We start from the raw sequence: 27,586 nt of genomic DNA, 5'->3' as shown, positions 1-27,586 counted from the left end.
AAGGGTTTCTACTCTATTTAGGGACATAATTAGGATAGATGAGGTAAGAGTGGTGGACAATGATCTAATAGAAAAAGAGAAGGCATGGTTCCCCAGATCAATTCTGAGTGATCTTATAGTGACATCTACTGCACTTCTTAAATAACAAATAATAGCAACTAACCCTGCTCCCAACAACACAAAATCGAATCAGAATCCATTCTCATTAGAGTTCCCTATCAGAATGGAAATACATAAGCAACTTCAGACACATGAAACATTCGTTACCCAAATGACTTACATTGGAGAGAAAAGTCAGTGACATTATTTTAAAAAATGAATATGAATAACAGAGATTTACCAGTTGAAGGGTTCACATCTGTGGAGGTTGAAGCTGTAACTGCAAAAGAGAGAACCAGGCTGAAATGTCAGTGGGGACAAAACAAAAACCTGAATATTTTAATTTCCATTGACATTTCCACAATAACTGAAATATTAAGTTATATTACAGCTATCTCTTTCACATCATGACTTTTCCCACGGCAGTTTCAATATATTGTGGGCTGGTATAAGAAATTAAATGGAAATTTTGGAGGAGTTTTGTGGAAGCTACAGAAGACCCAGAAAAAACTTAAAAACTCAGAAATGCACAAAATACATGTACAGTATTTTATAATATCAACATATTTTGTCTTTTCTTTCCACTATTTTATAATATCAACATATTTTGTCTTTTTCTTTTTCTTCCTTCCTTCCTTCCTTCCTTCCTTCCTTCCTTCCTTCCTTCCTTCCTTCCTTCCTTCCTTCCTTCCTTCCTTCCTTCCTTCCTTCCTTCCTTCCTTCCTTCCTTCCTTTCTTTCTTTCTTTCTTTCTTTCTTTCTTTCTTTCTTTCTTTCTTTCTTTCTTTCTTTCTTTCTTTCTTTCTTTCTTTCTTTCTTTCTTTCTTTCTTTCTTTCTTTCTTTCTTTCCTGAGGCAATTGGGGTTAAGTGACTTGCCCAGGGTCATACAGGTAGAAGTGTTAAGTGTCTGAGACCAGACTTGAACTAAGGTCCTCCTGACTTCAGAGCCGATACACTATCCACTGCACCATCAAGCTGCCCCAATATGTCTGGATCTCAGGTTTTTTTTTTTTTTTCAAATGAAATGGAAAGACCAGATAATGTCCCTTCCAATTCATCTAACATACTTTGTCCTTTCCTTCAAGACAAGTTTAAGGGAGAGCCCAAAGCCATTATTTATTTGTACAACTATTTGTCTTTCCTCAATATTAGATTTGAAGGGGTTTCTACTCTATTTAGGGACATAACAATGTCATAACAATTTGACATCTTCTCTAACACGAAGGGAAGGGCAAAAAATTTTATGTGGATTTTCCAGGTCGTGTGAGCTCTGTGACCCCGATCTTGTGATATGGAAGTGATAACTATTCACCAAATAAAACACAATAAAGTCCTTGGTTGGCACGGTTCATTGCTACGTGGATTTGGATATGTATTTTAAGTTCAAATCATGATTCTAGAGACTTAGCTCCTGAGCTAAGTGTCCCCAAAGTCTTAGCACAAAATTAAGATTTTATAATTTAAAGATGCATAAGCTGTGGTAATTCAGACAGACATTGGCTCTTGGTTCACCTTGCATGAGAAAGCAGACTCAGACTTAGAGCTGGGAAGAATGCCCTGGTACAGCCTGGCCATGTGGTTGACCCTCTGCCAGTCATGTAGCCTGTTAGTACGTGACTACTGAGGTTCTAAGCTGCAGAAGGGGTTGCCTGCATCAGGAAAGTGAATTTCTTTAATAGGGACTTCCCTGAGCTAATGAAATCACAGGTTCAGTCCTTAGATCCAAATGACAGATGCTGCTGGTTCAGATTTCCACCTTCTCTATATCACTAGGGAGCCTCACTATATTTAAAAATGTAAATTTATCTTATTTGCTAATAATAAAATATAAATATATATAAAATATATAAATATAAATAATATAAATCAGGCATTAGACTGAGAGCATTACCTGATGAAGAAGTCAATCCTGTGGAAAATGAAGTTGTCTCTGTGCATAAAGGAAAAAAAACTGACATCAAATATTAAAACTTGGAGGGGTAGTGGTAAAGAGCTTTTTTTTTTTTTTTTTTTTTTTTTTGCTGAGGCAATTGGGGGACAAGTGACTTGCCCAGGGTCACACAGCCAGGAAGTGTTAAATTCTAAGACCAGATCTGAATTCAAGGTCCTCCTGACTTCAGGGCTGGTGCTCTATCCAATGCACCACTCTGCTGCCCCCGAAAGAGCTTTACTATCTGTTTTCATTTAGGATGCTGGTTCATTTAGGATGCTGGTTCATTTAGGATGCTGCTATCATTTAGGATGCTGGTTGGGTCCAAATTCTCTCAGCCCTTATTCTTGTATCATACCAGGGATGTGCTGGTCTGCTGTTTATTTTCATTTGTTAATCTCTACAAAGTTAAGCATCTTCATGCACAGAAAAACATTTACATTTGTAACCTACTTTGATTATAATATCTTCTCTTGGGCTTATAAATTTTGTGATGCTCTTTGGTTCAAAGTAGTACAATTTGACTTGATCTGATCTGAGTCAAAATGCAAAAAGAAGGTACATGCAAAAGAACATTTGAAATGAAAAGTGATTTATATCTGGATGAAACTAGAACCAATTCTAAGTGGAAATGAGAAAATTTATGACATGTAAAATCCTATGACTCAGAGGATAAGGTTTTATAGGTTATAAATCCTGACACCACCTTCTGTGTGACCACAGACAAATCACTACTTCTTAGTGGCCTAGAAAATCCTCTAATATACTAAGATGAACTCCCAATCTGAATTAATGAAGTTCTAGATTTCCATGGTCCCTAATCCATCCCTTCCTCACAAAAAATTTAAGAAACACTTGCTGAATGACTGAACAAGATGAAAGGATAGTATACCAAAAGGAATTTACAATTTTGTTATAATTGCCCTTTACATTGAAATCAATAATGGAAAAACCAAAAATAAGACACACAAAAATAGTCCACACATGTGAAAAGTAGTAGTTGTGGGAATTTTAAAATTCTTACCTCAAGAAAATCCATGAAGAGAGAAAAAATAATTTCTAGTAACTTCTTGGAAATAGATACATCTGATACCTTAGAGGAGTGAAACTGCTCCACAAAAATACATTTTTCAGATTACTGAATTTAATTCCTATATAACTGCATAATTCTAATTCTTTTAAATATTATTATTTCAGTTTCAGAAAATTAAATCAAGTAAGGAGGGAGTGTCTGCATCAGGAATTTCCTTGTGAGGAATGAAATTATATGGTCATCCATACATCCATTCATCTATTCATTAATACTTCCTCTTGATCCCTTATCTACCTAATTGTTTCATTTTGTTTCTTTCTAATATTTTGGATAGAAAAAGAGAATTAGTCTCATCTACTCATAACTTGGGCAGTAGGTTGACAACATTACCAGGTGAAGGGGTCAATCCTGTCGAGGATGAAGTTGGGTCTATGCATAAAGAAAAAAATGATAACATTAAAATTAAAAACTTATAGAAAAAAGAACTTTAACATATATTTTTATTTAGAAGTTACCCATGCATGTTTTTTTTTCAACAATGAGATGATTGAGGCCATTTCCAATGATCTTGTGATGAAGAGAGCCATCTATACCCAGAGAGAGGATTGTGGGAACTGAGTGTGGATCAGCAACATAGCATTTTCATTCTTTTTGTTGTTGTTTGCTTGCATTTTGTTTTCTTTCTCATTTTTTCCTTTTTGATCTAATTTTTCTTGTACAGTGAGATAATTGTATAAATATGAATGCATATATTGCATTTAACATATATTTTAAAAAATGTTTAATAATCATTGGATAACTTGCCATCTAGGGAAGGGAGTTAGGGAAAGAGGGAGAAAAATTTTGAACACAAGGTTTTGGAAGAGTTAATATTAAAAAATTACCCATGTATAGGTTTTGAAGATAAAAATCTTTAATTAAAATATTTTACCCATGAAAAATTCAAAAAATTCCCAAAATGGGAATTCCCATTTGAATTTGAAAAATTCCCAAAAAAATTCAAAAATCCTGGGAAGTAGATACTATTATCATCCCCATTTTACAGATAAGGAAACTGTGGTAGCAGAAATTAAGTTCCTCTAGGCCCTGACTTGATCCATTTAGTTTGCCTCTTTTACTCAAAAATCTTCCGGGAGACCCTGTTATCTCTAGGATAGAAGAAAAATTCCAGTTTGATATTTAAAATGCTTCATAATCTGATTCTCTTCAACCTTTCAGGAATTATTTCATATTTGATTGATTCACTAGCAGGATTCTTTGTTCATTCAATTCTCATTCATTCCCATGATTCTTCCCATGATTATAATGTGGATTCTGTGCTTGTGGAACTTGGCTTAGTTTTATAAATCTGTCCAGATTTCCCCATTTTCCTTGTTAGTTCTCATACATCCAAATTGCACTTGTATTGATAACAAAGGCATTTTATGGATCAGCCTTATTCTAGGAAGCAAGAATTTGAGACTAAAACACTTACCAGGTGAAGTTGCTTCTTCTGTGATTGTAACTGAAATTGTAAAAACACAGCTTAGATCAAAACTAACTCCTATCTTTACTCACTCCCTCATATTATATTTTAAATTATAGTTTAATTTATATAATTTAATATGTAAATAGTATAGTTTATAATTTACAACTATAGTTTAATTATATTTTAAATTACAGTTTAATTTACAATAAAGGCCTATATTTTAGTGATATATATTTAGTGATTCCACTGACAAGAACAGAGGAAAGGCCTGGAAGTTAGGAAGAGCCAGATTCATCCCCTGTCTTTGGCACATACTGACCAATCAAATGGTTTGTGTGACCCTGGGCAGTTCACAACCTCTAAATATCCTATCTAGTCAATCGTTTGAGACTCTAAGTTGCAGAGAAGGTACTGCTTTACATTGAACGAAGGGAGTTTCTTCATTTGGGAGGTCTCTTTGCCAACAAAATCACAGATGCAGTACCTATCATTAATTTCAGATACAACATGTTTTGAAAAGGAAAAAAAAAACTTTTCTTAAGTGAAAACATAAAAAAGAAGAGAGAATTATTAAGTCAGACTCAGGGCTTTTTAATTTTGTGATAAACATTTATCCCAGGTTTTCTCAATCCAAATCTTTAAGTATTTGGTGAAAATATTTCTAATTGTGGCAAAGTACAAATTGAACCACTACTCTTTTAATTCTGTATTCAATCAGATTACAGTTGTTATTGTTATTTGTCCTTTGTTCTCAAAGAGGATCCTGACATCAGGGAGGGGATGTTATGACATGCAACTGAATTAAGTGAGGGGTGGCTGTGCAAGGTCACCTGTCTTACTTTCCCCGCCAGAGACACCTGGATCCAGTGGCCAGGTATAGATCAAGCCAACTGGAGTACAACTTCATGGGCATCTAAATGGCACAGTAGGTAGAGTACTAGGATCTGAAGTTAGGAAGACTCATCTTCCTGAGTTCAAATCTGGCCTCAGACCCTCTCTAGCTTTTTGTCCCCGGACAAGTCACTTAACCTTGTTTGCCCTGGTTTCTTCATCTGTAAAAAGATATGGAGAAGGAAATGGTAATTCCTCTAGTGTTTTTGCCAAGAAACCCCCCAATGGTGTTATAAAGAGTTAGACACAATTAAAAACAACTGAACAATATCTAAAAGAACTTTATGTGGTAGGTCCATGCCTTATGGAATTCCCCCCCGCCCCCAAAATGTTATAAACTAAAAAATAATAACTTCAAGATGGAATTGCATGAATTAATGGATGATAAATCATAGTGGAGACATTATTAAATCCAAGGAACTAAGGATGTATGGATATCATTCCCAAATTTTTTCTTTGGCATGGAGAACCACTACCAAATCCATAACATCCTCAGGTATTATGAGAGACTTACAGGGCTAGATGCTTTTTTATTACTTGACTTATAAGATCTCTAATAACTGAGAATTGTTTGATAAATTCCTTGTTTGTGTCAGTCCACCACCAATTTGGGTTAGTCTTCTCAGGATTCCCTTCTCCATCTTTAACTAGACTGGTCCTCAGAAAGCCAGCAATGTCAATCCCAAGGATGTTGCTTCCCTTTACTCCTACTGCATTCTGCTTTTTGACAAAGATGCAAATGAGTAGCAGGAAGGAGAGGAAATCCAGATAAACTCCTAGCTAGGTAGACTAAATAAAAATACTTCAGTCTGAAAAGCTATTCTTCCAGAATTTGGAGGGACTAGCACGATAATCAATTCTAATGCCCTTAGTTAGAAGACACTGATACTAACAAAGGTGAAGTTTCATTGTTGTTTTCCAGTTATGTCCGACTTTTCATGACCCCATTTAGGGTTTTTTTGGCAAACATATTGGAGTGTTTTCCTATTTCCTTCTCTAGCTCATTTTAAAATGAAAAACTGAGGCAAAGAAAGTTAAGTGACTTGGTCAGGATCACATAATTAATAAGTGTCTGAGTCCAAATTTGAACTGAGATCTTGACTTTCAGCCTGGCACTCAACCTCTGAATCCCATTTTAATGCTCTTTCCATCGAAGTTCATAAAATCATTAAGGGACTGGGAAAGAACTTGTTTTGCAAATTTCAGAATTTCAAACTTTACTTTCTGAAGTTTCGGAGAGGTGATTTTATGAGAGATTAAAGAATAGCATACTTAGCTTATTTTCAGAGATATTCTTTTTATATAGTGGTAGGGAAATGGAACAATTATATACCTTGCCGAGAGCAAATGTTCAATCAATAGTGGCTAATTTAATATGAATACACATAAACATTCCTTTTCCATAATCAAACATTCTGTGACATGTCTATATTTCATAAAGCAAAAGAGCAAAACCAAAAACAATTACCATATAATGCAGTTACTTCTGTGATTATTACTGAAATAGCAAAAAGTCAGTGTAAATAAAATCTATATCTTATATTTTGAGCTGTGTTTTCTATTAAAAGACATATATTTTGGTTATATTAAACAAAGGCATAACATTTGTTTTTCAAAATTGACAATTTTTAAAATGAAATTATGAATTGGACAGGGAAATACTAAGTCAAAGGTTAAGAAATTTTCTTATTTGTGAAAAGTTATAAGATATCTTGTATTTAAATGATGAATAAAAATATTTTCAGTAATAACAGAAATTCATTTAGAACCTGGGAAGCTGTCTAAATCAGACAGCCATAAAATGAAATGTTAAGATGACATTATAAATAATTGTTACATTGCCACAGTATCAATAGTACACAAAGGTGAGTAGCATGAATGATGGGCATTTATAGAAAATTCAAAAAATTAATTTAAGCCCATTGTTTCCAACTTCTCACCCATCAGAAATGCAAATGAAGATGAGAATGGTCAGCTGTTCATTACCTGTCAATTTCTATTCTGTTATATGTTTTAACAGAAAAATGAGTGAGTAGCACAGAGGAAGCATAAATTTAAATTGATTGAAAAAAGAAACAATTTGGGTAGAAAATCCAGAATATCAGGTAAGAGACCTTAGAGTTAATTTTTATGAATTCTTTGAGATTATAGATGAGGGAATTAGGACTGAGGAAAATGAAATAGTTTGTCCAAGATCTTGTAGCCAATCAGTGGCAGAACTGAGACTTGAATGTGTTTCTTGATTTCTACTCCTGGACTCTCTCTGTCAAAGTTTACAAAGCAATGAAGGGTAAGTAAAAAGTAACAAGGAAGGACTTGTTCACCCAATTCCAGAATATCTAAGTTAGATATTAGCTTCTTTTTTTTTTTAAATGGAAGCTTTTTATTAGGTGTTAGCTTCTGAAGCCAAGAAGGAATAAATTTATTAGAGCTGAAAGAAAGTTAAATATTTAATGTGAGTTATATGATTTCAGATAGTATGTACCATACTATTTGAACAGTGCTCATTAAATAGTGGTTGATTTAATTTGAATCAGGCATAAAAACCATTCCCTCTGAACAAATAAAGCTTGTCTACATTCAATAAAGCAAAAAAGCCTTTTTAAAAAGTTACCAGGAGTATCCACTTCTGTTATTGATGCTGAAATGACAATAAAGAAAATATCAATTAAAATCTATATCTCCAGGGAACAGGAGGTTGAAAGTCTTCTGAAAGTAGGCATTGATTGTTCCTCAGATTGTATCTTAATATTACTTCCTGTCCTGCCATACCTTTAACAGAAATTTTACACAGCAGGGAGAAAGAGAAATCTGAATAGGTACAATTTGGATAGACTGAATAGAATAACTCTTAAATTCAATAGCATACTTGAGTTAAAAGAGATCCTATTGACAATCTACTCCATCTATCAATAAATAAGCATTTATAAAATATCACCTGTGTATACAGCACTGTTCCTGGTGGCAGGGATATAAATAAAAAGAATGAAACAGTCCTTACTTTCAAGGAAATAGTATTTGAATGATGTATGATAATACAGACAGAATAATTACAAAGAATTAATTTGTGCAAAATAAGGTAATTTGGAAATAACATAGTCTGATAGTTCAGGAAAGGATGCATAGAAGACATGGTGTTTGAGCACCTATGTTTTGGAGGAAGAGAGGGATTATACAAACTAGAGGTGAGGAGAAATTGCATTTTAGGAATAGAAAATGGCCAGTGTAAAGGCGTGGGAGTTGGAGATATAGAGTTGTATGTGAAGTACTGAAAGAAAATCAGTATGGTTGGACTGCAGAGTATGGAATGGAGAGTTATATACAGTCGTACTGGAAAGATAAGATGAAGGCACAGCTTGGTAAAGAAGGCACAAAATACTGAGGAAAACACCTTAAAATCTGTATTATCCAAATTATAAAAGAGTTGCAAAAATGCTGAAAAAATAACTCTTTAGAAATTAGATTTGGTCAAATGGAAACTAGTGATTCCAAGAGACATCAAAAAACAATAAAGTCAAAAAACTAAAATCAATGGAAGAAATTGTGAAATATAGGGAAAAATAAACTACAATCATTCTGAAAAACAATTTGGAACTATGATCAAAGTGCTACAACTTTTATCCTAGCAATTCTGCTAGTAGGTCTATACCCCAAAGTGATCAAAGAAACAGAGGAAAAAACCTACATGAAAAAAGAATATATTGTAGTCTTTTATGTTCTGGCATAGAATTGGAAATTGATGAGCTGCCCATCCATTGAAGAATGGCTCAATAAGTTATGGTATATGAATGTGTTGTAAGAAATAATTAAGGATTTGGTTTCAAGAAAATCTGAGAAAACTTATACGAGGTTTCATGTTTATATGTATGTTTCATACAAAATGAAGTGAGCAGAACCAGGAAAACATTGCCCTCGGGAACTGAAGTAATGTAAATATAATCAGCTGTGATAGATTTAGTAACTGATCAATATACTGATCTACCTCAACTTCAAAGGACCCATGATGTATAAGACTTTCTACCCCCAAAGAACTAATGGACTCTAGAGTAAGAAGAATATTTTTCCTTTTTTTTTTAATTTTTTTTTTGAGCATGACTAATGTGGAAATGTTTTCCATGACTTCATATGTATAATGGGGATTGTATTATTTGCCTTTTGTGGAGAAGGAAGAAGAGAATTTGGAAAAATAAAATAAAAAATTATTGAATGACCTGAAAGATATGATAGAAAAAGAACCTAGATATAATATTTTAAGAAATTATAAAGAATTTACTATATATCAGTATCAGTCTAAGTGTGATGGAAATAAAGGCAAAAAAGCAGTTCCTGCTCTCAAAGAGCTTTCATTTTAATAGAGATTTCTAAAGGACTAAATACATCGCAGATTTATACAGAGTAGATGAATATAATCTGAAGGGGGGAAATATTTGAATTGCAGCCAGGGATATGAGGAAAAGTCCCTTGCAGAAGGTAGGATTTGAACTGAGTCTTAAAGGAAGCCAGGAAATAAAGAAGTCAAAGTAAAGAGTTAGAGCATTCTAGGAATGGAGGACAGATAATGTAAAGATGGGGGGAGATAAAGTGTCCCATTCAATATTTGCAAGTAAGTCAATGTATCTGGATCATAGAGTGTGCAGAAGGGAGTAAGGCATAAGAGGCTGGAAAAGAGAATGAAGAATAAGAAGAAGTGGAATAAAAGGTTATAGTCAAAAGGTGAATATTGGAGTTTTTGATTAAAGAAATGGAAAACTTGTAATTGTGAGATCCAATATACAGCCATCCCAATGTGTGACTGAGGGAGAAACAAGAGGTGGAGAATAAGGCTCATTTCGATGAAGTTCACAGTAATACAAGTTCACTTAATAGGGAAAGAAGTGGTTTCCAAACTCCCAGTTCAATATACTATCCAATAAAGTTTTCAAAGTCATAAAAGGGTATTAGAAGAGACTTGTCCACCACAATTAAGAATTTTAGAAATAGGACTTACCCTCTTAAACTTCACAGAGAAAAGTTTATGAGAGATGGAAAAAAGTACAATGTTTGACTTGGGTTTAGGGATTCACTTTTATGTAATAATGGGGAAAATATAGATAGTAGGTGCCTGTGGCCTCTCAAAAAGAACTGGTGCTTAGTAATTATAGATTGATATAAACATAATTCTCTCTAAATTTCCAGGACATTTTGTGACATATCTGAATTTCATAAAGCTGGAATAAAGTGACAAAAAGTTACCTGGTGAAGTGGTCTCTTCTACAGTTGAGGCTGAAATTGTAAACAAAAAATGTTTTGTAAATAGAATCTATATCCAATCACTGGCAAATAAGAAGTTTAAGAATTATATTTTCATTTAGAAGGTTTCACAATTTCAATTTTAGATATGTTGGGACATGTAGTTTGAGATGTGAGAATTGAGATCAGAGGGAAGTTAAGGCTAGTAAATAAACAGGAAATCACCTTTTCAATCATATTAAAGATACATAATGAAAGCTTCTAAAATCGTGAAAAATCACTACCATTCTCCAGATTCCATAATATTAGTACTGGAGTTGATCTTCTGAATCTTAGAAGAGGCAAGTTTACAAGTTTGAAGATGTAAGATGTTACACTTGCCTATAGAGACTCATATCTAGCATTAGGGGAATGGAGAAAATATGTGCTCATTAACTTCAAAAATAGGTATTCAATTAATATTGATTGAATGAATTAGAACTGGACTTAAGCACCAATCCCTCTCAATAACCAAGACATTCAGTGGTGTGTCTTAATTCCAGAAAGCAAAATAAAAATGAGTAACAGAAATTTACCAGATGAAGTGGTCATGTCGGTGGTTGAAGCTAAAATAAAAGATAATGAAAATCAAACCCAAATCACATTTTCAAGAAGCAAGACTTTTAGGAGTTAAATTGTATTTATACAATTTGTATTTCAAATATGCTAAGAATAAATATAAAAAAGAAAAATATACAAAAGGTTGGGTTCTAAAAAGGAAAACTAAAAATTGGGAAGTTTTTCTTGAACAAAACACTGAATCAGAATCAGAGAAATCGTAGAGCAGAGTGGGAATTTTTCTTGTAGTTATAAAATATTTTGTCTTTGATATGTGAAAATACTTCAAGTCATAACACAATTACAATTAGAAACTGATCTTTCTCTTGTTTTGTTGCAATCATATAAAAGAATATTTTGATACTTCGGGATTAGGGATACAATTGGGATTGAAGATAGATTTAGGCAAATTCCTAAATGATAGAGTTATATGGAGGAGATGGCCATTTATTAAGGGGGCTAACGCTGTCTGGGGACCATCCCTAAATTTTGTGTCTGTAAAGCAACTAACATGTTTTACATCGAAATATTGCTTAGGGCCATTTAAAGGGGAAAGGGAATTAAATTGAATGAATCATTAGTACTGGGTCTGGTGTCAGAAAGACCCGAGTTCAAATCTAACCACAAATCTCTAGCTGTATGATCACCGGCAAGTTATTTAACCCTTTTGTCTCAGTTTCCTCATCTGTAAAATGAATTGGAGAAGGAAATGGCAAACCACTCGAATATTTTTGCTAAGAAACTCCCAAATGGGGTTATAAATAGAATCAGGCACAACTGAAAAATAACTAAACAGAAAAAAGAGTTTTGGCATCTATGTCAAAGACAGTTTGTAGTAGGGAGAGAGGTGAGATGAGGGGGATGGAACTAAGAGGCTGTTTCAATAATCTAGGAGAGAAGTGATATAAGCCAGTGTTGGAATCTTAGTGTTAACTTAACTTGAAACAAAGTACTAAGTGGAATTGAGAAATAATGTTTGTATTCACACCTGTACTCACTGGGGTTCATACGTTTGGGAGATTTCAGGGTTTAGTATGAGATATCTGAATTCACACCTCCCCTGAAACTCTCAGGGCCAGAGAGCACTCTGGGAGAAACCCATAATCCCTCTCTCTCAAAAGAGATCCTATATAAGAAACAGAGAGAGGCTCTCTCAGGGAGTTGAGCTGAAAACACTGAGAGAAGAGATCAGCTGAATTAGATTGGAGAAGAGAGCGTCAGTTCAGTTGAGGAGAAGCACTCTCTCTCGGAGGCACAACCAGATTTAGGGAGATTGAGAGCCAGAAGCCCTCTCTTGGAAGCAAGAAAGATTCTGCTTTCTTCAGCCTCCAGATGGAATGAGAGATAGGCCTCTGAGCTAACCAGGCCCAAGAAAAGAGACAAGACTTGGAAGGAGAAAATAAATGTTTGCATTTTATCAGCTGGCTGCATTTTGGGTGATTATTTACTTGTAACTGAAATTAAGGCTGCCTCCAGAAAACCTCCCCAAGAAACCTCTCTCCCAGAAAGAATGATCTTATATTTTAAAGAAGAAAAACACCACAAGCTGGAACCAAAGTGGTAATTCTGTGAAGCAATATAAAGACACACAAGAAGGCAGAAAGACATTTGTAAAAGAGATGGATTTGATTGAAAAGATAATAAATTCTTTTTTCTATATGCTGAGTTTGAGGTTTCTCTGGGACATACAATTTAAATACCCAATCAGCAGAAATCAGGGATAAATAAATAGATTTGTGAGTCTTCTGCAGAGGAATGATAATTAAACCCATGGGAGCTGATGCATTCCCCAAGTAAGACACTGTAGAAAGAACCTCCATAGCTAATGGATATCACACAGCTGAAGAACTAGCAAAGAATATAGAGGAGGAAAAGTCAGAGTGATAGCAGGGGAATCTGAAGAGAGCGGTGTTACGAAACTCAGCTAAGAGAGAACATCCAAGAGAGGAGGTGACCAACTGAATCAAATGTTTGCCATTGGCAAATTTGCTTGATTTATTCAGGGAACATCATGTCTCCTTTAGGACAAAATGACCAGATGAATATCATTACTACACTGTTAAGCACAGTGTATGACACATAGTAAGTACCTAATAAATATTTATTGAACAGAGTTGAAGTCGATAAGGATAATAATTGAGAAAAATGCCATTAGATTTGGCAGTTAAGTTATTGGTAAACTTGCAATAGGCAACTTGTACTAAATAATGACTTCAGAAGTCAGAGTGAAGAGGATCTGGTAGACAGCTGGAGGAGAGAAATTGAATGCAATAGGTATAGACGACTTATTTTGGGACATTGGTTAAGAAAGAGAGGAGGTGAAGTTAAAAATGAGAGTTTGGTCTTAATGAGGAAAGGGGTGTTTCATTAAAAGAAATTAGGGAAAGGAGGAAAGAGGAGGAAATTATGTCAAGGGATTTAGAGATGAAGAGATTAGGAAGTTCATAGTAAATTGCTTCAATTTTCTTAGCAAAAAATGAATGAGCCTCTCACCTAAGAGGAGGGGACAGGAGGTAGAGGTATGGGAAGTATAAGAAGAGAAAGGAAGATTTTGAGTAGATTCTGTTGAGAGTAGGATAGGAAATCACTGAGGGAAGAATAAAAAGAACAACTTGCTGCAGTGCTCAGTTGAAGTTGTTTAACATGAATTTCTAGACTGCAAAGTCATCATGATTGTGTGATTTCTTCCAAGTAGAGGCAAGTGCAGTAATCATAAGTGAGGAGGCAGACAGTGGTAATAATATAGAGCTAAGGACTAACAAGGAATGAGTTGTGACAAAGGGTTGAAGGAAGGAGAGCTGGGGACTGTGTGGAGTTGAATTGGCTAAACAGAGGGTCAAGAATGAGTAGGGAGAAAAATGAAGATACAGGACAGCCAGGGAAACTGCTCTAGAGATTGAAATCTTAAAATCAGCAACTCAACAGACATTTATTAAGCACCTGATAAAGGGCATGCATTGGACTATGTGCTAGGGATAAAAAAAGTGAAAAACAGTCCTGATCTTAAGGAACTTCCACTCTAAGGCAGATTGTGTAAAAGTCTAGATAGAGAGATTTATAAAGATGAAGATATTCTGAAAAGAAAAGGCATTTGTAGACTTGCAGAAGGTGGGATTTAGAATGAGCCTGGAAGGAAATGCAAGAGATGATGAGGCTGAGATGAGGGGCAAAGCATTCCAGGTTTGGAGATTAGGGAGTAAAAAAGACATTGAGATGGCAGACAGGGTCTCATTCAATGTGTCTGGGTCCCAGCATATAGAGAGGGACTAAGATGTAAAAAGCTAGAAAACAAAGGAAGAATAGGGGTTGGGAGGGTGGAGACATAGGTAGTTGGAATGATTGGTTATAGTCAGAAAGTTAAATGTGGGAGGCTTTGAATAAGGAAGTAGAAGACTTGTGAGCAATTGTAAATCCAGTTTGCAACCATTTAATTGAATGATGGATGAGGAAATGATGAGGAAACTGAGCTTTTTAGGCTGAAGGCACTTATACAAGATCACGAAGTCAGGAGAAGAACTGGTCTCCATTTCCCCGTTTTGTGTTCTTAACATTAAAAGTCATGAAGAATAATCAAAGGGACCCATTCACCATGATCTGCATTACTAGAGGTAAACATTACCTTCTTAAGCTTTGCAGTGGTAAGGTAGTGAGAAGTTATTTGATTTCAGAGGCAATTTTGTAAATAATAGTTAGAAAACTAAGGAACTACATACTCATGGCCTTGCAAAGGGAAAAGGTGCTTGATAATTTTGATTGGATTTAATTTGAAATAGATACAAGCACCATTCACTCTTAATAGCCAAGGCATTTTATGCAATAAATACACTCCATAAAGCAAGAAATCAGAAAGAAAAATAATTACCAGCTGAAATGGTGGCTTCTGTGGTTGATTCTGAAAATCAAAACAAAATCAAAGGTCCTCAAATCCAGTGTTAATAAAATGTATATTTCATAATTGATGAACAACTATATTACAATTATATTTTCATTTAGAAGGTTTATACTTTAACACTTTAATCATGTTAGATAAAAGACATAAAATGCACACTTTAAAATGTCAAAGAGAAAATAGGATATCCCCTCTTCAAATAATAAAAAAGGGAAATACTTAGGCAGAGAGTAAGAAATGGTTTTGTTTCTGAAGCTTTGTAGTAGACTCTCTTGTGTTTGAATGATAAGAGATAATATGTCTAGGAATTACAGAAATTAAGTTAGAAAGAGGGAGCCTCCATATACTCATATGACAGACAGATCCTTAAAGTATAAAGTTGATGACACAAGAAACTTTCAAATAGACAATGGAATAATAGTACACAGGAATAGCATAATTGACAGACATTCACAAATTGTGCCAAAAGTTCATGGAACTTGTAGTTTCCAATTCCCTCTTCCCCTGGAACTGCAAAGGAAGAGCAGAATTTTAAAATTCATAGTTCATATCACTTAATTTTTTAATTCTTCCTTTTGACAAGTAGTGAATTTGTAGTAGGAAGGAGGGGATTTCTAAAACATCCACAAATTAGATTGACTGGAAGTTAGACCTTTTCAATCCAATCAGAGTATTAAGAGATCCTTGAGTCTGGCTATCCCAATACTTTCACTGTATGGAGGAGGGAACTAGAGACTACAAAATGAGAAAGCTTGCCCCAGGTTCCTTAATCAAATAGTAACTGACATGCTTTGTATAATAGTGGAGAAATGGAGAAACTACATAGGTCTAAGAACGGCAGAAATTCAATTAGAAAAAGTCTCTTTAGGTGATACACTCATATGGATGATAAATCCTAAAAGTGTAGGGATGAAAGTACAAGAAATAAGAAAAATGTACAATAAATATTAGTTGATTTTAATTTAAATAAGATACAAATAGCATGTCTTTTCAAGAACTAAGGGATTCTGTAGCATGTCTGCTTTTCAAAAAGCAAGAAAGAAGCAAAAATTAAAGCAAAATAGAAAGTATTACCAGATGAAGAGGTAACTTCTGTGGTAGATGCTGTAACTGCAAAAAGCCAGCATAAGTAAAATTTATACTCCTTCTTTGTTGAACAAGAATTTTCATAGTAAAATTTTTAATCCACAAAATATATTCTTCAATCACACCAAGCACAGATACAGGATGCTAGTTTATAAGAAGGAAATGAAAACATGGAAGTTTTCCTTCTGAAATAAACTATGAAGTGGACCAGAAATACTAAGAAAATTCTGTCTAAGAGTCAGAAATTGTTTGTGAAAATTGATCATAGAGTCTTATATTTTTTGACAAAGTAGAGAAACTTTCCCATTCTTCAATAATAAAGTTAGACCCTGGGAGCATCTCTCGTGGTATGTCATCACTAATTTAACTGGTAAAATCACACTCTGGATTCTGACCTCATGGAAAATTACATTCACAATGGAAGAATAGAAATTCATGGATAACAGATCCATTAAAACAAATCAAAGGAGGTAAGAATGCCTGAAAAACTTGGTTAACTGGATATGGAAGACAGTTACCACATTCTACAGTCAAGTCAGTAAGCATTGCAAATAGCAGTCAGAAAATAAAAGAACTGTATGTCTATGGCCTTGCAGAGAAATAAGGTGCTCAATAGTTTTAGCTTGATTGAATTTGAAAAAAAGATACAAACTCTATTCACTCTTAATAGCCAAGGCAGTTTTGTTCTATAAATATATACCATAAAGCAAGAAATCAGAAAGAAAAATAATTACTAGATGGAATGGTTACTTCTGTGGTTGATTCTGAAATTACAACAACAAAACCCCACAAACTAGTGTTAATAAAAATTTACATTACATATTAAAATAAAAAAAATTATTTTACTATGTCAGACATTGAGCTAAGGTCTGGAGAAAGAAAGAAAGGCAAACAAACAAACAACAAAAAAACCCAATTTAAATCCAAAAGAAAAAAGAAAGTGGGCTTTATTATTAAGGAGCTCATAGTTTCCCACAAATTTTCTGTGGGTGCCATTTTTCTGGGTAGCACTTTATGAACCCTTGAAAAACTGAGAGATGATTGATGAATTTTTTGGTGATGGCAACCCACCACCAAATTGACAGTCTGTTAGGGATGAGCCTTTCTGTTGGTCCTTGTAAAGCACTGTTGTCTTGTTGTTAGAGCTGCTTAACAAATTTTGTTTTGTTTTGACTTGACAGAATGAACAATAAGAAACCCAGATGTTATACATCTTTAATTAGGCAGTATAAACAAAAGAGCTCTTCATCCTGAAAATTAACATAGTTTCTAAACTGGTAATCTGCTCTGATTTACTAATGAGGAAGCTGAGTGCCAGAAAAAACTAAAATGACTTAGACAATATCAAAGAGCCAACAGTGACAAAACTGACTCTAGAACTCAAGTGTTTTGACACACAGTTCGGTGTTCTTTTCATCAAAATTATAAAATTATGAACAATTACTAGCATTCACCAAATTCTATAATATTAAAGTCAGAGTTTGTCCTATGCAACTCTAAAGAAGCAAGTTTTTGAGATTAAAGAATAGAATGTGATTACCTTGCCTTCAGAAACAAACTTTTATGTATGAGAATGGAGGAAATGTTGTCTCATTAGACAGTGAGCTCCTTGAAAGTAAGGATTGTTGTTTGCCTTTCTTTGTATTCCCACTGCTTGGCACGAAGGAAGCCCTTAATAAAGGCTTATTGATTAACTGACTGATGTAATACATGCCTTGCAGAGAGCACATAATCAGTAATATACTTTTGTTTCATTTGATTTAGACTTAATATTCCAACTCTTAATTACCAGACAAGGTGGTCACTTCTGTGGTGGAAGCTGAAATCACCAAAAAAGAGAGCATAAATTAAACCTCAATCCCATTTTAAAAGAAATAAGAAATCTGAGGGTACATTTTCATTTATACTAAATTTAAATATTTAATAATATTTAAGTTACTACTTTATTTTAAAAGAAAAAATGAGATATTGGTTTCTTAAGTGGAAAATTGAAGATAGAGAAGGTTTCTTCTATGAAAACGTAAAATAGTGAGGAATACAGAGATGGAGGATGAATTTCTCTGTTTTATGTGAATAAAGTCATTAATTCTCTATATGATGAATGACAGTCATAGGAATGGTAAACAAAAGATATAACAATCTATTCACACACTTATGTTGATAATTTCTTGATTAAAATGATAATGCAACCAACTCCCAAATACTTAATGGACTAATAGGTAGATAGTTATATTGGATAATTATATTCATGGATAATTATATTCATTGATAATTTCAAAAAAATAACTTCAACCAATTGCTATAAATTCCTTATCAACCAGAACTGAAAATATTAGTAATAACAACATTGCCAACATACACATATATCATGCATATATGCATACACAAAGGTACCCACATTAAGTGAGTAAGGTGTTATTCACATGTTATCTCATTTGAATCTTTCACCAATATTCTAAAATAGTTGTTACAAATTCATTGTACAAATGAAGAAACAAAGGTTGAAAGAGTTTGTTCTTTGCCCAGTTATACCCATAGAAAGTATGAGTTAGGATTTGAACTCAAGTATTCAAGATTCCATATCCCTATGCACTATGAAATTTGTCAGTTATGCATAGCACATGATTTTAATTTTTCTTCTACCTTTTGACAGAGAAATGATTGAGTAGTAAGAAGGAAGGGACAACTTAGAATGTTCACAGAGAAGATAGACTGACAGGACGTAAACTCATTGGTCTAAAATATCAAAGAATAATGGAATTGAAAACGATGCTGATATTGAATCCTACTCTCATTTCATGGGGATGAAATAATTTGTTAAATCTTTGATATATAGTAAGCTAGAAGCAGTTACTGCATAAATCTGAGACATGACAATTTTCTTCAAATCAAACTAACTTATAAAGTTTATAAAATCATGAAGGTTATGAGAAGAGGAAAGATAATCTTGTTTACCAAACTGCCTAATATTAGAATTAGGGCTTATCAACTTTGGTGCTGGAATGAGACAAAAATGTGAAAGATCAAAGAAACTTGGATTTTTTATTTGTCTTGAGGACATGTCTGTAGAATATAGTGAAGAAGTAGGGAAACCATGTGCTCAGTGGTTTGCAGGGAACAGTGGGTCAACAGATTTTATTTGACTGAATTTGAATTAAATTTAAACATCATTGCTTCTGAATAATCAAGGCCTTCTGTGGCATGTCCATATTTCACAAAACAAAAAAAAAATGAACAAAAACAATTACCAGATGAAGTGATCATTTCAGTGGTTGATGCTGAAATCACAAAAAGACATCATAAATCAAACCAAATATCATCTTTATGGACAAAATATTTATGAGTTATATTTCTTTCATTATATTTTGTGTCCTAGATATGCTAAACACAGAAACAAAATATAAGGCCCTAAAATGGAAAATCAAAAATAGTAAAGTTTTTCATAAATCATGAAGCAATAGAGAAATCCTATGGTAGAGAGGAAATGTTTTTCTTTTGCTTTGTGAGTAAAGCATCAAAAAGTCTTGTCTTTGGTCACCAAATATATTATTTTTTGCCATAGCATCATGTAAATAGAAACAGTGATTTTTCTCTAATTAATTTTCAATACAATTAAGTAATATTTTTGTACTTTTTTGATACTTTAGGTACCATGGAAAATACATTGACTTAGGACTAGGTATTAGGCAAATTCATAGATAATAGACACAATGGAGATATCAATAATCAAAGGAGCTATGGTTATCTATGGAACAATTTTCTTTTTCCTAGAAGGAAACTACCATATTTTCCCACAAAATATTCTTTAATATCATTCAGAGGGATTAAATTGAATTAGTGTGGCTCTTTTAATTATCTCTATGTAATGTTCTAAAAGTCTAGTGCAATTTAAAGTTCTAGTTTTTTCTGATATAAATTTGAAGCAGACTTTTTTAAAAAAATGAAAATTTCAAGGTTCTTTTAAGTTCATATAATTTGTGAAATTTGAGTAATATACTTTAGTGTTAATTTTAAAGATGTAGGGTACATTCCATTATGTATCATGTGAGTGGTATTTGTTAGATGAAACTTTTGTAGACTTGTACTTTGCTAAGAGGAAATCCTTTGGCTTGAACATTTGTCATTTGCTTTATCTCTATTAGGCTTTTTTTTAAATCAGATCATATCAAAAATATCATGTAGCATTGGCCTTTTGATGATCTTAAGGCTAGCTTGACAAGTCAGCATCAATAGCTGATAAAATTTTTTACAAGGTTTAAAAATTTACTAAAATATAGTAGATGATAGTTATGTTGAATTTCGATGATAAACATATAAATATATAAAAATTTAATTGATCTTTCAAGTGTTCCTTTTTTTGTAAATTTGCAGCCTTTATTTTCTGAAGTTATTAAAGCTTACAACTATGTTCAGCTCTATCATCATTCTACTTCCAAGAAAAGTCAGTTAAGAGGAAACTCATCATTCTGGAAACTTCAATAGCTTTGAAACTCATACTTTATTAATATCCTCTGAAGTCTGTGCCCTTTCTGATTGGAAGGTGAAGAGTAGAGCAAATACTTCACTCAATGTCTCTCTTTAAAAAGGCTCAGAAAGTCACTAACCTCATTTCCCATCCATTGGAATTTTTGGATTTAATTCTACCATCATTATGCTCCTGGGATGAGTACTTTTTCCTCTCATCTTCCAAGTATTTTCCCCCTTTTCATTTTCCATTTTGTATGATCTTTTCTTCCATTAAATTATAAGGTCCTAGAGAACAGGGGCTGTCTTTGTAATTTGTATCACCCAGCATGTAACACAATTCTTGATGTATAGTAGATTTTAATAAATGTTTATTGAGTTGACAAGAAAGCACTAAGGTTTTTGGAGCACTGTACATAACAGTTAATTGATGAATTCTTTTCTCATGGCAACTCAAAACCAAGTGATCATTGTATGGAGTAATAAATCTCACTATACTTGACAAGCTGTTTCTCTAAAAGTAGATATCAGCATTATCATCATCATCATCATCATCTCTCTCTCTCTGTATATATATATATATATATATATATATATATATATATATACACATACATATTTAAACATATATTGGAATTTTATTTTGATCACACAAATGAAAAATTAGCACATAGAACATTTAAATGACACAGTATGATAAAAAACAGCAGAGAATAAACACAAACTGAAAAACAAAATCTAAAAAGAAGCTATACCTAAATGAAAATTCAACATTCATTAATGCTTTATCTTCTGTTTTGATTGACATTCAATGGAAAAAATTTTAGACAAAAAATTTTTATATCATGAGTCTTTTGAAGACATTTCAACACCTGTGCTAAGAATTGTACTTTTGTTTTGTTTGACATTGAACTGTTAACTATTTAAAAAGTGTGCAGTATAGATTTGTCAGAATCCCTTAAACTGTACCCAATTGTGCCTTCACATCTCTTCCTGTTTTCTTTATCCTTTTGACAATGCAGAGGAAATATTATATGTTATTACGAAAAAATCTTGATGTCAGAAATTGGTTAAGATGAATAAAAGTATATCATAACTTAAAAATCAAAATATATCAGAGAAGGAAAAGATCCCAATGATAATCTACTGAAACCATCTATAAACAAGCATTTGGTAAACTACCTACTGTCAGTCTGGTACTATGCCAGGTGCTGAAATGCAAAAAAAAAAATACCACCAACAAAAAACCCCCAAACCCACGCCAAAACAAAAAGTAGAAGTAATCCCTACATTTAAGGAATTTAAAATCTAATGTGAAGACAAGTTCATATAGGTATATATATATATATATATATATATATATATATATATATATATGTATAGGACAATATAAAGAGAATAAATACAAATAAATAAATATAAGGTAGCCCAATAAAGGCAATTTAGAAGGGAGGTCAATAGCAGTGATGAAGCATAGGGAAGGCTTCATCCAGAATATCATGGTGAGCTACATATTGAAGGATAATGGAGATTCTAGAGTGATAGCGAAGAGGAACAAATTCATTGTAGGCTCCGAGCATTGCCAGTGCAAAGGTTCAGAAATGGGAAATCCGCTTTCTCATGTGAAGAATAGAGAGAGAAGGACATTTTAGCTGGATTATAGAATAGTGAAGGGAGAGCAATATATAATGAAGTCTGAAAGACAGTTTGCTAGGTAGATTTAAAAAAATAAAGCTTTGAAGCCAAACTAAAAATTTTATATTTCTACAGAAGTAGATCTGCCCATGGAGTTAAGTGGTTAGATCTATGCTGAAGGAAAATCACTTTGAAAGCAGCTAGGAAGATCTGAATTTAAATCCAGCCTCTGAAACTTACTAGCTGTGTGACCTTGGGAAAGTCGCTTAACCTTGTTTGCCTCATTTACTCCTCTATAAATGAGAAAGAAACTATTATAGTTTCTTTGTCAAAAACAAAAACAAAAAAATCTAAAGACAAAATGCATCACAAAGAGTCAAACGACTGAAAAATGACTAAACAAAAATAATTGACAGCTATGTTGAAGACAGTTTGGAGTGAAGAGAGAGAGTTGTGAAGGGGAACTGAACTAAAAGACAGTTATAATATCATATAATATATTATAGATTATCATGCAAAAATTTAGCAGAGATGTGATGTGAACCAGAACCAAAGTAACGATTGTGGAAGGGATGTGAGAAGTCACATGGAGAATTATACTGAGGAGTACAAAATAGTAAGATTAGAGATATACTGAGGAGTACAAAATAGTAAGATTAGAAGTGAAGCAAGGGAAAATAAACAGTTATGATTCTGAGATTACCAATCTGAATTAATTTTATCTTTGAAAGAAAGAAGCACATTTATAAAAGGGATGGCTTAGGTGGGAAAGATAATAAATTCTGTTTTATACACGTAGAGTTGGTGATTTCTCTGGGACATAAAATTTGAGCTCTAATTAGCAATATATGATATAGGACTGAAGCACAGGGAGAAACTGGGGTTAGATAAATGGATTTGTGATTCATCTGCATAGGAATGATAATTAAACCAATGGAAGCTGATTTAGGTCCCAGTAAGACATTGTAGAAAGAACAGAGAAGATGCAGAATGTAGTCTTCATGAACCTACCCAATTAATGAGTATTATATACCCATTAGGATTGAATATAGAGGAGGCACGGTTTCTACAAGGAATATCATGTCTTACTCAGGACAAGCTGATCATATGAAATCTCATTACCAACAAATTAACTCAGTTATACTCAGCATTCCCTCACTTGCCCCTCTACTCTGTTTGGAGGTCTGAAGCAAGAAACTCCTTCCGACGCCTTTCTTTATAGAGTACTTTGAACTTTTCAGACAATTCTCCATTTTATCTCAATTGTTGTGCTTCATTATTCCATGAAGCATCATGATGAACCCATCTGGTAACCCATCTCTGCTCTCTTCATTCTTTTTTGTGTGAAGTGTGGGAGTGCAAAGGCAATGAGATGTCAGACAGTGTCCCATTCAAAGAATTTGGCAGGTAAATGTATCTGGGTCACAGAATGTGTAAAGGGACTATGTTATAAGAAGTTGAGAAAAAAGAGGAAGAATAGGGGTTGAGAGGGCTGAGGCACAGGGAGAGTTGGAATGATAGGTGACAATCAGAAAGGTAAATGTCAGAGTTTTGAACAAGGAAGTGGAAGACATGAGCAATTGTGACATCCAGTTTGCAACCATGCAAGTTTGTGACTTGTGGGGGATGAAGAAATAGCTGAGGAAAACTGAGGCTCAGTAAGCTGAAGCCTCTTATACAAGGTCACAAAAGTCAGGGGAAGAACTGGTCTCCCATTTTCCAGTCTTGTGTCTTCAACATTAAGGTTTATAAAGTCATGAAGCGGATTTAAAGGAAGCGATCTGCATTAGTAGAGGGAAGCGTTGCCTTCTTAAGACTTGAATAGGCAAGGTAGTGAGAAATTATTTGATTTCAGAGGCAATTTTGTAAATAATTGTCAGAAAGCAAGGAAACTACATGCTCATGGCCTTGCAGAGAGATGAGGTGCTTGACAATTTTGATTTGATTTAATTTGAAATAGATACAAACACCATTCTCTCTCAATAATCAAACATTTTGTGCTATATCTAAATTCCATAAATCAAGAAATCAGAAAGAAAAATACTTACCAGGTGAAATGGTTGCTTCTGTGGTTGATTCTGAAACTACAAAAACAAAACCCCCAAATCCAGTATTAATAAAATTTGCATCTCATAAGTGATGAACAGCTATATTAACAATTATATTTTTATTTAGAAGGTTTATACTTTGGTCATGTTAGATAACCATAAAATGAACACTTTAAAATGTCAAGGAGAAAATAGGATTTCCTTCTTCAAATAATAAATAGTGAAATACTTATGCAGAGAGTAAGAAATTTTCTTGTTTGTGAAGCTTTATAGTAGATGCTCATGTTTGAGTGATAAGAGATAATATGTCTAGGAATCATAATTGAATTCTAAATTAAATTAGAAAGAGGGAGCCTCCATACACTCATATGACAGATTCTTAAAGTAGAGAGTTGACAGCACAAGAAACTTTCAAATAGGCAATGGGATAATAATACACAGGTATAGCATAATTGATAGATATTCACAAATTACACCAAAAGTTCATGGAAACCTGTAGTTACCAATTCCCTAACCCACTGGAACTGCAAAGGAAGGGCAAAATTTTAAAATTCATAGTTCATATCACTTAATTTTTTTAATTCTTCCTTTTGATGAAGTAGTGAATTTGAAATAGGAAGGAGGGGATGTCTAAAATATCCACAAATTAGATTAACTGGAAGTTACACCTCTTCAATCCAAGCAGAGTATTAAGTAATCCTGCAGACTGGCTAGTTCCAATTCCTTCACTGTATAGAGTGGGGAACTAAAGCCTACAAGATGAGAAAGTTTGCCCCACGTTCCTTAATCAAATAGTAGCTGACATGCTTTTTATGATAGTTGGGAAATGGAGAAACTACATAGTTCTGAGAATGGAAGAAATTCAATTAGAAAGAGAGTAATACACTCAGATGGATGATAGATCCTAAAAGTGTAGGGATGAAAGTATAAAAAACAAGAAAAAGGTACAATAAATATTGGTTGATTTAATTTAAATTGGATACAAATATCATGCCTTTTCAAGAACCAAGGGATCCTGTAGCATATTTGCGTTTCAAAAGGAAGAAAGAAGCAAAAATCAGAGCAAAATAGAAACAATTACCAGATGAAGAGGTAACTTCTGTGGTAGATACTGTAATTGCAAAAGGCCAGCATAAGTAAAATTTATACTCCTTCTTTGTTGAACAAGAATATTCATAGTAAAATTTTTAATCCATAAAATTTATTCTTCAATTACACTAAGCACAGATACATGATGCTAGTTTCCAAAAAGAAAATTGAAAAATGCAAGTTTTCTCTCTGAAATAAATTATGAAATGGACCAAGGAATACTAAAACCAAGAGTAAGATTTTTTTTTGGTGAAAATTGATCATAGAGTTTTAGATTTTTGACTAAGTAGGGAAACTTTCCCATTCTTCAATAATAAAGTTAGACCCTGGGAGCATCATTATCAGTATGTCATTACTAATTCAACTGGTAAAATCACACTCTGGATTCTGACCTCATGGAAAATTAGATTCACAATGGAAGAATAGAAATTCATGGATAACAGATCCATAGAGGAGACATTGAAGCAAATCAAAGGAGGTAAGAATGCCTGAAAAACTTGGTTAACTGAATATGGAAGGCAGCTACCACATTCTCCAGTTAAATCAATAAGCATTGTAAATAACAGTCAGAAAATATAAGAATTGTATGTTCATGGCCTTGCAGAGAGACAAGGTGCTCAATAGTTTTAGTTTGATTGAATTTGAAAAAGATATAAACACTATTCACTCTTAATAGCCAAGGCATTTTGTGCTATAAATATATACCATAAAGCAAGAAATCAGAAAGAAAAATAATTACCAGATGGAATGGTTACTTCTGTGGTTGATTCTGAAATTACAACAACAAAACCCCCAAAACTAGTGTTAATAAAATTTACTATGTCAGACACTGAACTAAGTTTGGAGAAACAAAGAAAGGCAAAAATAACCCCAACCTAAATACCAAACAAAAACGAAATTGGGCCCTTTTATTAGGGAGCTCATAGTTTCCCACAAATTTTCTGTGGGTGCCATTTTTTCTGGGTAGCACTTTATGAACCCTTGAAAAACTGAGAGATGATTGATTAATTTTTTGGTGATGACAATCCACTACCAAATTGACAGTCTGTTAGGGATGAGCCTTTCTATTGGTCCTCGGAAAGTAGATGTTGTCTTGTTGTTAGAACTGCTTAATATAAATTCTGTTTTGTTCTGACTTGAGAGAATGAACAATAAGAAACACAGATATTATACATCATCAATTAGTCAGTGTGAAAAAAAGAACTCTTCATCCTGAAAATTAACACAGTTTCTAAGCTGGTAATCTGCTCTGATTCACTCATGAGCAAGCTGAGTGCCAGAAAAAACTAAAATGACTTAGCCAAGATCAAAGAGCCAACAGTGGCAAAATTGACTCTAGAGCCCAAGTGTTTTGACACACAATTCGGTGCTGTGTGTCAAATATATAATATAATATGAAATGACATAATATAATATATCAAATATATAATTATATAAATATATAACTATATAATCATATAAATCAAAATTTATATGATTATGAGGAATTACTATCATTCACCAAATTCTATAATATTAGAGTTAGAGTTTGCCTTATGCAACTCTAAAAAGGCAAGTTTTTGAAAGACTGAAGAATGGAATGTAATAACCTTGCCTTCAGAAACAAGCTTATATGTAAAAGAATGGAGGAAGTATTGTCTCATTAAGATAGTGAGCTCCTTAAAAGTAGGGATTGTTGTTTGCCTTTCTTTGTATTCCCAGTGCTTGGTACAAAGGAAGCCCTTAATAAAGGCTTATCGACTAACTGACTGATGTATTACATGCCTTGCAGAGAGGACATAATCAATAATCATGCTTTGTTTCATTTGATTTAGACTTAATATTACAACTCTAATTACCAGACAAGGTGGTCACTTCTGTGGTGGAAGCTGAAGTCACAAAAAAGAGAGCATAAATTAAACCTTGATCCTATTTTAAAGGGAGAAATCTGAAAGGTACATTTTCATTTATATAAAATTTAAATATTTAACAATATTTAAATTACTGCTATATTTTAAACGAAAAAATGAGATGTTGGTTTCTTAAATGGAAAATTGAAGATAGAGAAGGTTTCTTTGAAAATGTAAAATAGTGAGGAATACAGAGATGGAGGATGAATTTCTCTGTTTTATGTGTATAAAGTCATCAC

The 27,586-nt window shown here is 33.4% G+C and overlaps 1 protein-coding gene across 1 annotated transcript in view; it reads right to left on the bottom strand.

Moving 5' to 3' along the window:
- Positions 1 to 27,586, bottom strand: part of LOC100929866 (deleted in malignant brain tumors 1 protein-like) — a 173,629-nt gene that overhangs the window by 17,282 nt on the left and 128,761 nt on the right. Inside the window, 2 exon segments of the mRNA XM_031949362.1 lie at positions 3,453 to 3,491; positions 4,537 to 4,566. Of these exon segments, the coding sequence (XP_031805222.1) occupies positions 3,453 to 3,491; positions 4,537 to 4,566 (69 nt within the window).

The sequence above is a fragment of the Sarcophilus harrisii genome, chromosome 2 (genome assembly GCF_902635505.1).
Source record: "Sarcophilus harrisii chromosome 2, mSarHar1.11, whole genome shotgun sequence".
Taxonomy (NCBI): Eukaryota; Metazoa; Chordata; class Mammalia; order Dasyuromorphia; family Dasyuridae; genus Sarcophilus; species Sarcophilus harrisii.
This window is presented reverse-complemented; position numbering and strand designations above follow the sequence as displayed.